This window comes from Patiria miniata, unplaced genomic scaffold (genome assembly GCF_015706575.1).
Source record: "Patiria miniata isolate m_02_andy unplaced genomic scaffold, ASM1570657v1 HiC_scaffold_28, whole genome shotgun sequence".
Taxonomy (NCBI): domain Eukaryota; kingdom Metazoa; phylum Echinodermata; class Asteroidea; order Valvatida; family Asterinidae; genus Patiria; species Patiria miniata.
In genome coordinates, this window is record NW_024037067.1 from 8,814,967 (window position 1) to 8,826,921 (window position 11,955).

The 11,955-nt window shown below is 42.8% G+C and overlaps 1 protein-coding gene across 1 annotated transcript; it reads left to right on the forward strand.

Moving 5' to 3' along the window:
• The first annotated feature begins 7,493 nt into the window (after nt 1-7,493).
• Nucleotides 7,494-9,676, forward strand: LOC119735027 (perlucin-like protein). The gene has a single exon (XM_038208712.1). It carries the CDS (start codon nt 7,971-7,973, stop codon nt 8,682-8,684), a length of 714 nt encoding a protein of 237 aa, XP_038064640.1. The 5' UTR covers nt 7,494-7,970; the 3' UTR covers nt 8,685-9,676.
• The last annotated feature ends 2,279 nt before the right edge of the window (nt 9,677-11,955 follow it).

Genomic DNA, 11,955 nt, shown 5'->3' on the forward strand with positions numbered 1-11,955 from the left:
GCATTGAATCCGCCCCCCTCCCTCGACTTTTTCCACGATAGACTTGACAAAAAAAAATCCAAAGCTGTTATGACTTTTTAACCTCGAGCCTTGCGCAGCTTTTGATACCAAAAACATAAAAATCACACCAAGGGTTGCCGCACAGCAATTTCCCCATATACGTAGTGTCCACAGAGCAAAATTGCCATTCATGCATATGAATAGTTAATTAGCCATAATTCCCGAACCCTTTGACCTATAGTCATGAAATTTCTTGGCTAAGTTCATGATAAGTTGTTCTATGCATGTACCGAGTTTCATTATTTTTCATCGCTCAAATGGCCAAGATCTTAGGGGGGGGGGCGGAATCCCCCATGAAATTATGGCACCTGGTGTGCTGTCATTTTCAAGAAAAGTGGGAGTTTCGTATCAACTTCCAACGATGGTCAGCCGACCATCGTTGGAAAAAACCTGGCTTTTTTTCAAATACTGCCCCCAATTAACCAAATTAAGTCCACATTTGTTCGCAATCGGTTACACATCCGTGAACAGTTGCAAGCCAGCTGACGTGACCTACATGTAATACTTTTGTCATATCATTTGTCCCCTTCCCCCACTTTTTTGGGCTCCGAATAAAAATTGTAGCCTACTTTAATGGATCTATAGCTCAGAATAGCTAAACCCCACGCCGTTTAAGGCCTTTGCGCTCGCATTAGTGCTCATCAAGCTTATCCCCTCCACTTTTGAAAAGTGAGTGACGCCCTTGTCTGTTTATCAATGTTTGGTGCCAAGTGAAGGCATGAAATTGGTAGGACAAGAGTGTGTCAATAAATAAAGAGTCCATAAAGCTAAGACATCTTAGTTCTGCTGTGTTCTGTGCTCACAATCGATAACATTGACATTGTAAAGTTAGAAAGGCCTTCAATTATAACAGTAAACAGTTGAAGAACGTAAAACTAACTAGACAGTTTTAAGGAACCCTAATTTTGATAGTACATACATGTTTAGGCAAGTGCATACTGGACTTTCTTGAGAAACAGTTTCACAACACAAAGTATAATATTATTCATTATACAAGCAGCACGGCTGAATTCATTCCAAAGCGGGGGCTCAGTTTCAGCACAAACATTTTGTCTGCACCCGCCCCAAATACACGGGCATGGTAATAGGGGGATTCATTACGGAAAATGAAACCCTCCATCTGACACATTATCCTAATCTGGCCTACATCAGATCGCAGCTCTGACGTTATAGCGGGGCTGGTTGGCAACCGAAAATTCCGCTCCGATTCACAATGTGTAGCAGCGCAAAGTTGTGTTTGTAACGGAGCTCGGAACTTAATACCTGGTCCTAGCCCTATCAACCGATATGGGATCTTTGCTAGACTGGTCTTGGGCTGGTAAACACTTGTAAATTTTGAATCTGATGTCAGAGTGATTTCCAAGTATCAAAGGCCTTTTTTTTTAACTCGTTTGTGCATAATGTTGGTGGGTAGCCAACATAAATTTGAGACCACTGTTAGAGAATTCAGAGCAATGAACTCCGTTTTCAGTTGAAAGTACTGCTTAGAAAATGCATGCATTAGTCATATCTGAGAAATAATAATCAGCCAAGGAGTGTTGTATAGTTGAGTCCCTCACAAATCCTCACAAGTCTTTACAAGTCCATCACAAGTCCTCCAGCCTCAAGTCAAGTCACAAGGTATTCAAATGAACTGTGACAAAAGTACTCCTTTGTTTGTAATCACCCAAGTTGTCCTGAGTGATTTTGAGCAAAAAATCACTCGGGTGGGACTCGAACCCACGACCAGCTAACTGACCCAGGCAAGCTCGGTGGTCGAGTGGAAATACGTCTGATGCAGATGAGGTCGTGGGTTCGAGTCCTACCCGAGTGATTTTTTTTCTCACAATCACTTAGGACAACACTGAGTATACACTTTATAAAAATACATTGGTGAAGGGCAAAACCCAACATATTACAAGGTCCTCTTTTTGTAGAAAATTTAGGAGGACTTCAAGCCAGTAACAACACTTTGCCAAAGTGAACATATCTTCATTCTCAAGGTGCCAAACCAGGCGAGTGATATAGTTTTGCACAGAAGAGATCTGACTCCCAACCGAAGGTCTTAAAAATCTAACAAAAAAAAAACCATGGGTGTGGCAATACAGGAGTCAGAAGGAGGGACGGGGGGGGGGGGGGGGGGGGGGGGGGGGGGGGGGGGGGGGGGGGGGGGGGGGGGGGGGGGGGGGGATATAGGTACACAAGGAAATTAAATGATCCTCTCGTACATGTACATTTCAGCAAGCACAAAGCTTCTCAGGCATGAAACTGGAATTCCCAGCAAAAAAAAAAAAAAGAGAGGAAATTCCACACTTTAAGGGAAGATACAACATTTGCAGACATCACAAAACGAAATGATCAAATTATCACGAAATACCTTACTGGATTGTTAGGGAATGACAGTCTAAAGCATCCTGTAAAATCGTGGCTCCGGGTGTGCTGACATTTTCAAGACAAATGGTATTTTTCTAACGCTGGTTGGCAGACCAGCATTGGAGAAAACTTTTTTTTCTTCAAAAACTGCTCCTAATTTTTCCTAATTAGTTATTCCGCATTTTCTCTGCAATTGATTACACACCTGAAAAGGGGTACAAGCCTACTAGACTGATTCTCTGACCTTACAATTCCCCAAAGTCTATAATTACTCCAATTCATCTTAAGTGGGGTCAGGGAACCAGATTACAAGAACATGATTGGTTTTCTTGGTTTTCCCAGCATCTACAAGCCCAAAGCGTGAAACAAGTCAGTTTAACAATATTTGCTATAACATGAATACTGATCCTCCAAATTCATTGATTTCTGGAAATTGCAGCAAAAGCAAATGTTTTGCATTCCCTTCAAATGACTTTATACAGCATTTTCAAAATTTAAATGCAATAACTGTGAACCTTGGAAAACAAGAGGAAATCAGCTGATCCGAGGAAAATTTGCATGCCTGGTTACTGACCCCCATTCTAAACAACAGGTTATTTCTTCATACACACAATCAAACACAAAATGTCTTCAAAAATCACCATTTTTAGCATGCGTGCAATTTACCTGGCAGCATAAACAAGAACATTCATGCCTCCATTTTTCAGACAATGCATTTGACATTTTTCGCATTCAGTAGCATCAATCATTACTCAAAAATGTCGATAGTTGTTAGATCTCGTGGCCCGCAAACCCTTGCGCCCGTCACTTAGCCCAGAAATATCTGGGCTCGTGATTTGTTAGCCTCAGGTGCCAGGGAGAGACCCACGACCGGGCAATAATCTATCGTTATCGTTGCATTTTTTTGCCCAATGTGCCAAGATTCGTTAACTCCTTTCACCTTTACAAAGGGTGTCGTGACAAGAAGAGTAACTTTGTACTGTATGCGTGCAAAGATACTGAAGATGTATTAAAACAACAATGTTTACTTGTTCGTTCATTCACACTACACATTGTACACACCTAAGTTACTCCAGTTAAAAAAAATAATAGGTGTTCCCATATATCTGCATGATATATATTTTCAATCTAAAGGCTCACAGTTATACTGGGGCAATATTTCAATGCCTAATGACGTAAATCTAACTTTATCATTTTTTTTTTAAAGTTTGAATTGTGACTGCACCCACTTTTATTGCTATATTTGACACTTTTGAGTGTTAGATTTCTTGGAAAATTATAACCCCACCCTGAAACCACCCCCCTCCCCCGAAAAAAATTATTCAAAATCAAAAATAAATGAAAATAAACATTAGACCCCCCCACCCCCATTAAAATTTAAATTCAAGTGCTTGTCAAAATTAAAATCAATCACAATGTTGGGGGCAACACTGAGCAACAAATTTTTATAATTTAAAAAATTGTCAAATATTTCAAAGTACAATGTAGTGCCTAGTGGAAAGAAATATATTTTTGAGTCACCATAATGGACTAGAGCTTGGACTCGAAAAAAAAAATTAAGATGTTTTACGTGTGCATATCGACTCCAGAAAGATGCCTAAATTTCTTGAAAAATGCATGGATTAAAGATAACTTAAATAATCAAGCCAAATGGCGACAGTTGAGACATCACAGAATACAACTGTAGTCTGTATGCAGTGGTTTGTAAAAAAATGCGCGCTTTTTTGGGACAAACTCCTCAGTAGATTGGAAACCCAACGTTTGGGTTGAACGTACAGTGCAGCAATGCCTCACAAGTGAAGTGGGGCTATAGTGTACAAGGTATTACACTAATGCAGGGCCAGGGTTATTGCTCTAGCATGAACATTTTACCTCATTGGTTGCTATGGAAACAAGATTGGCAAATTAGGCCTAGTACAAAGTTCCCGGATGTTCATGTGAACTTAACTCATCGCATGGCACTTTTGGCAGTGCCACAGTCATGACACTGACACAAGTGACAGCACAGGCAGCTCAATCCCGGAGCACTGCAAAGGCTAACGTCAACGACCCACCCGAAATTATACATTTTACTTTGTCAAAAATCATATGCACATAATAATTCTCTGTGTCCAAGACGAAAATATACCTCTTTTCTTCTGCGATTTTACAGTTTCATTGCCGGGCTATGCATGAGCCATCATGCCTTTGCCTTGGATGGATTGTCAAAAGTTTCGTAGAAGTTAACTTCAGGCACAAGAGGGCGGTGTTTACCATGCACGGGGATTTTTTTTTTTTTTTTTTTTTTAACCCGGGTGCACTAGAGGGCGCAATCCAGAAATAATGGGCAACGACTTTTGGTATTCTTCACTTTAGCTAGATAGCTAGCTGTCCTTCGACCACGATTTCAAACCGCTGGTGTAACTTAACTTGTGATCGGCAGTTGCGAAAAGGGACGTTTTAAATCTTACACTTGACTAAGACTCTTGATGTCAAATTAATTTATAAATATATTTGTATTGCGGAGAAAATTTCAATTCTAAAGTAAAAAACAAACAAACAAACAAACATACAAACTAAGAGAGATACAGTCTTTACGTGAAAACGCCTTTTCGGTACACAATTTTAATTGTAGGCATGATACATAAATACCTCCGCAAAAACAAACTGCATGTGGTTAAGACACCCCAAGAATTATATTTCAAACGAAAAGACCTGGGCACGAGTGTAACATTTCCACTCATCAATTTAAAAAAAAAAAATAAGAAATAGGCCCATATAAGACAGGTGAACCTAAGTTGTTGTTCAAGTCAGCCTAGCCTTAGATTTACTTATAAATTAAGGACGAAATATCCGGTCCAGGTGGACGATTACTCCAGGGATCTATCCCACCCCCTCCCCCAAACGCAGGCCCGTCGCCAGCCCTGAGACCGGGGGGGGGGGGGCAAAGTACCAACTAGGCAGTGGCGTATCCAGCGGGGGGGGGGGGGGGCACTTTGCCACCCCTTACGAAATTGTTTGACAAATTGTTTTTTGTCAGAAATGATTTAAATACCTTTTTATAGAGTTATTCTATCAATCCCCCACAACAGAAAATGCTCTGTAAAAATAAAAAGTATGCATAACAATGGTCAGTTTTGAAGAGCGCCCTCAATTGGAAGATGGGTACCAGCCCCCCCCCCCCCCGCCCCCCTCCTGCCCAGACGGTTTGTACGGGGGATCGGGACGGGAAGAAAAAAATCGCTGCTATCATGAGTGCACAGGTCAGTGACCATAAATATTGAAATGCGACCTCTGTTGGTCACGTCGTTCCGTCATATCAATTGAGAGGGCGCCCTTGTACTTTACCGGTGACGAAGAACCAATGACTGGGGCCAGAATTTTATATGATTTGTATTATTAGTACCGTACTCGTGACCGACTTCTAGCTGATACTGGTTATGCCGATATTTCTGCCAATTAGTTTTATCCGCTTAGTTGCTGCATGAAATTGTACCCTGGGGTGTGGATCCCATCGTAGTATTCCAGTTCTAGTCGCTGGTATACAAGTAATGAATGTTTGTGAGTGCAGTGGTAAGAATAATTTCATGAGGTGACAGATGAAATGTTCTACTTCACGAGGCGAAGCCGAGTGGAATGGAACATTTCATCAGTCACCGAATTAGCCAAATTAAAATTCAGTGGCGTCCGGAAATCAGGCACACAATTCAATTGACCGAGTGTTCCCACACGTGGCGCACACGAACAAATCTCAGAAAGTCCCAAGTTAGCATTTACGAATTTCTTTAATGTTGACAAATTCTGATAAATCATCATTATCTCCAGTCCCGTTCCCAACTACGAGCTTGTCAGTCAATTATTTTCTTATTTTGGGGCGCATTATAAAAGGTTGCACTTTAAAAAAAAAAGAGAAGATAATCACGTCAAAGTAAAAGGTTGTTAACTTTGTAACGGGTACGTCAAGATTAACGAAGGGGAATTTTTGAGCTTGATGAACTTTCACTAAGCCTATCTGTGAAATTTGAGGTAAAATTTTTGCTCTACTGGCAAGGCACTAGAGAGGTGGGGGGAAAAAAAGCAGATTTATCTTCGTGCAGAACCGAACTCGCCAAAACGCTCAACCCAAACACGAAACATGTTTCCGTATTCTGGTCCCGAAAAGATTTTTTAAAGACATTGTCATTAGCGTGATGAGGCGTGTGGTTACGATTGCCCGGCGTGTGAGCGTGTGAACTGACTCCCATTGAGGCGACACGTACACACGCTAGATGCGCGACACTTGGTAGGTCTACACAATATAGGCCTATATTTTCCAGCAAGTTCATAATTTCACTTCAAATACCCACTCAATCAACCCATCGATTTACAGGTCTGCATTCTCAAGATTTTCAATTAGCTGCCTTGACACTAACCATTACAGAGCTAGAGGTAGAACACGCTCGATCGATAAATCATAAATGATATAACAATAAGTGCGTCGGACGTGCGCAATTATGGCAAAGGTTGCTGTGGCAACGTTAAAAAGTTAATATCAAACCAACAAACAACAAGATGTTTAAAAGACTGCATGAGACTTTCTTGTGCAGAGCTATTGTCTAGGTCTAACAATGACTTGAGGTAATGAAGCGGTGTCTCTGCGCATCGAGATTTAATTGGACAAGTCAAGAGCTAGAATCTGAATTTAATTAAAACCGCGCAGCCACTACCGCGGATATTGCTGGATAACACAGCAGTTCGTCCTGATCAACACATCCGTGCCAGTTCAAATATCACAGTCGTTCTTGACGAGGGTTTCAATAGATTGTGCGAATTTCACGCACCAAACTTGCATCAGTGAGACTTTTTGGTGATTTTGTTGGTCCATTTTATTCTTTCAAACCCTGTATTTCTCAATAGTCATCGCGTGCGGCTCGGCGTGCCGGGGTGAGCCTGGATGCCACTCCTTCAATCTGCGCCGAGGCGGCCCTGGAGAGATGATTTGTCAGCTGAATAGCATAGCCCACATTGATCGGCAGATCTGCGTTCTCAAGGCTTTTTTAATCTGTCATGACAATGTAATAGGTAGAACATGCTGGATCGCTTATCCATTATTAATGAAAAAAAAAGATAAATTGCAGCGGCCATATCCAATGCGTCATTACGTATGCAAATACTATTATGGTAAAGGTTGCCATTGCTATGACAACCTAACAAAGTGATCAAAGAAAATAAACAAAAAATGTTACTTTCTAGGTCTAACAATGACATGGGAACATGCTGACAAGGGAGAGCCGTATTAACTGTGCACGCCAATTTCAGTGATGGACAAGAGCTAGAATCTGAATTTAATGAAAACTGCGCAGCCACGTTGGCAAATAACCGTGGTTATTGCTGGATAAAACAGCAGTTCCTGATCAACACATCCGTGCCAGTTCAAATATCACAGTCGTTCTTGACGAGGGTTTCATTTAAGAATTCCACGTTCCAAAACTTGCATAAGTGAGACTTTCTGGCGATTTGTTCCATTTTACTCTGTCACAACCTGTGTTTCTCAATAAGACTTGCGAGATTGTTCACACGGTCCGAAACCAGTGTGCACGATGGAGCTGATCTGCTGGATGAGTGTTGTTGCCATCGTGCGTGCGTGTGTTTACGCCGAGGCTTGCCAACCCGCCCAGGAGAGATTCGGGGGTTCTTGCTATCAACTCCTGGCCGAGAAAATGACGTGGGACCAAGGTGATGCTGCCTGCTCGGAGATGGGCGCTGGCTTGGCTGTTCCTGACTCCTTGGAGGAACACCAGTTCATCTGGAAGATGTTCACCGCAAACGTCACCTTGGGGGAACTTTGGATCGGCTGTAACGACAGGGAGGAGGAAGGCAAGTGGGTGAAGTCTGGTGAGGGAGGAGAATGCAACTTCGTCAATTGGGCACCAGGAGAACCAGTTGTGGGAGACTGTATGCAACTGTGGCGAGATCGAAACGGCCTCATGGATGACAATGCCTGTAACAATCTGATATTCGTCATCTGTGAGAGACCCGTTCCGCTTGCCGTGCCCACGATGTCCTGCCTGCAAAGCTACGCCGACGCCCGCTCCCCATCCCACTGCCTCACCGGTCACGTCATCAAGGAGTTCTTGGCCAAGGGTGTCATCGCGTGCGGCTCGGCGTGCCGGGGTGAGCCTGGATGCCGCTCCTTCAATCTGCGCCGAGGCGGCCCCGGAGAGATGATTTGCCAGCTGAATAGCATCACCCGTAACGAAGCTGACGGGAAGAACATACGACTGGACAACGGCTGCAAATATTTCGAATTCTAAATGCTCAACATCATCGGCAATACGCTCAGCATGAAGTTTTGGCGTGGGCATAACTGGGTGTACATTTTAAAACTCAGTAGATTGACGGAATCATTTTGTCAACATAAACACTAGGAAGTTGTTCCAAACGGAAGATGCAGAGCCCTGCGTTGACACTCGCGAAAAGACTTTTTGATTCCCTGAAACAGGGTCCACGGGCGGATCCAGTCATCAGACCCGGGGGCGGGACAAGACAATAAGCCCAGGATAACCAGAAATATTCCCCGGTCCACATCAACCACGGATTTGGAATACAAAAAAATGGAATGGGGGGTCATAAAACCTGGGAGCGCCGTTCAGTGCGGACGAGACCTAACAATACGAGCGGGATGGAGTCGTATAAAGTTTGTATTTTTGCATGTTTTAAAAAACTTGTAAATAAAAAGGAAGGTAGGAGTTGCGTGAACGAAATCCTAAACATTTTGTCGAAAACAGTGCATGAAAAAAAGATGAAAAAAAGAGGGATTGTTCAAAGCAAAGAGAATGTATTTTGTAGTGTATTGTGCCCTGTGACGTCATGTTGACTGGCAACCGCAGGCATGCATCTTTTGCATTTTTTTTTTGGGGGGGGTCCACATTAAAGATTCATGTCAACACTTTTAAACCATCATATTTCAAGCGACATACAGTGCTGAGGACAAACGTTTGCTGAAAGTTTGTATCACGTGACCACAATCTTATTTTGTAATGTCACATGGTCTATATACAGTTTGGTGAAAATGCAAAATGGCGTTGGGCTTTTGGGAATAGCGCCCTCAAAAGTTAAACAAATTGGTGTCCACTTCTGAATGTGAGGTAGCAATGTGAGCGCAGAAAAATGTGAAAGATCTGTGCCAAGCTTTTAGAATGATTAACTTTTGAAACAATTGTAAATACCCTATTTAGGCATATGTGTATTTTATACATGGAGTAAAGAAAATTATGCAGTAGAGGCGTGGAACACGCGTATTGTACATGTACATACATGTACATTTTGTGTGCACTAATTACATGTATTTCTAAATGTAAGATCATAATCTTATGGTTTGGTTCAAATTTGGAGATTTTGGGTAAAGGAAATGCCTTAGATTTGCATGTTTGCAAAGGATAAAAGACTATTGGAGCATGTATGTTGAACTAGAAAAAAAGTTGTGCTGTTTCTATTATATTGAGCAGAAGTTTATGTCATTTTCAACAGTATACATTGTATATAGACTTGTTTTCATTACAGTAAAAGAATTTTACAATGAAAAAATATAACAAATGTTTTGAAATGCATGTGTATTACAAAAATGGCAAATTAGAACGAGCTGCACAAATGAGTGATAATGTCTTTGCATTCATTAAAGGTAATAATTATACAACATTTGCTTTTGCTGTAATTTTCAGAAATGGATGGATTTGGGTGTTAGTAATTTATAGTAAACATTGTTGATGCTGGAAAATCCAAGGAAAAAAATATGCTGTTCTTGCAGTCTGGTTCCCTGACCTTATTTCAGACGAAACGGATCAATTTATAGACGTCGGGGAATTGTAAGGTCAGGAAACCAGACTAGCTGGCTTACGCCCGTTCAACGATGTGTATTACGACTGCAAACAAAATGTGGACTAACTAGCCGTCAGACGTGCGCAATTATGGTAAAGGTTGCTGTGGCAACGTTCAAAAGTAAATAACAAACCCCAAAACAACAAGATATTTAATAGAGTGCATGAGACTTTCTTGTGCAGAGCTATTGTCTAGGTCGAACAATGACTTGGTGCATGCTGACAGCGGTGTCTCTGCGCGTCGAGTTTTAATTGGACAAGATCTAGAATCTGAAGTTTAATTAAAACCACGAAGCCACTAGCGTAGTTATAATTGCTGGATAACATAGCAGTTCGTCCTGATCAACACATCCGTGCCAGTTCATAATATCACAGTCGTTCTTGACGAGGCCTTCGTTAAATTTTGAGAATTTCACGCACCAAACTTGCATCAGTGAGACTTTCTGGCGATTTATTCCATTTTACTCTGTCACAACCTGCATTTCTCAATAAGATTTGCGAGATTGTTAACACGGTCCGAAACCAGTGTGCACGATGGAACTGATCTGCTGGATGAGTGTTGTTGCCATCGTGCGTGCGTGTGTTTACGCCGAGGCTTGCCAACCCGCCCAGGAGAGATTCGGGGGTTCTTGTTATCAACTCCTGGCCGAGAAAATGACGTGGGACCAAGGTGATGCTGCCTGCTCGGAGATGGGCGCTGGCTTGGCGGTTCCTGACTCCTTGGAGGAACACCAGTTCATCTGGAAGATGTTCACGGCAAACGTCACCTTGGGGGAACTTTGGATCGGATGTAACGACAGGGAGGAGGAAGGCAAGTGGGTGAAGTCTGGTGAGGGAGGAGAATGCAACTTCTTCAAGTGGGCACCAGGAGAACCACTTGGGGGAGACTGTATGCAACTGTGGCGAGATCGAAACGGCCTCATGGATGACGTTGCCTGCGACATTCTAATATTCGTCATCTGTGAGAGTCCCGTTCCGCTTGCCGTGCCCACGATGTCCTGCCTGCAAAGCTACGCCGACGCCCGCTCCCCATCCCACTGCCTCACCGGTCACGTCATCAAGGAGTTCTCGTCCAAGGGTGTCATCGCGTGCGGCTCGGCGTGCCGGGGTGAGCCTGGATGCCGCTCCTTCAATCTGCGCCGAGGCGGCCCCGGAGAGTTGATTTGTCAGCTGAATAGCATCACCCGTAATGAAGCTGACGGGAAGAACATACGACTGGACAACGGCTGCAAATATTTCGAATTCTAAGTGCTCAACATCATCGGCAATACGCTCAGCACGAAGTTTTGGCGTGGGCATAACAACTGGGTGTACATTTTAAAACTCAGTAGATTGACGGAATCATTTTATGAACATAAACACTAGGAAGTTGTTCCAAACGGAAGATGCAGAGCCCGCGTTGACACTCGCGAAAAGACTTTTTGATTCCCTGAAACAGGGTCCACGGGCGGATCCAGCCATCAGACCCGGGGCGGAACGAGACAATAAGCCCAGGGTAGCCAGAAATAATCCCCGTTCCACATTAACCACGGATTTGGAATTAAAAAAAATGGAACGGGGGGTCATAAAACCTGGGAGCGCCGTTCAGTGCGGACGAGACCTAACAACATGAGCGGGATGGAGTCGTATAAAGTTTGTATTTTTGCATGTTGAAAAAATCTTGTAAATAATAAAAGGAAGGTAGGAGTTGCGTGAACGAAATCCTAAA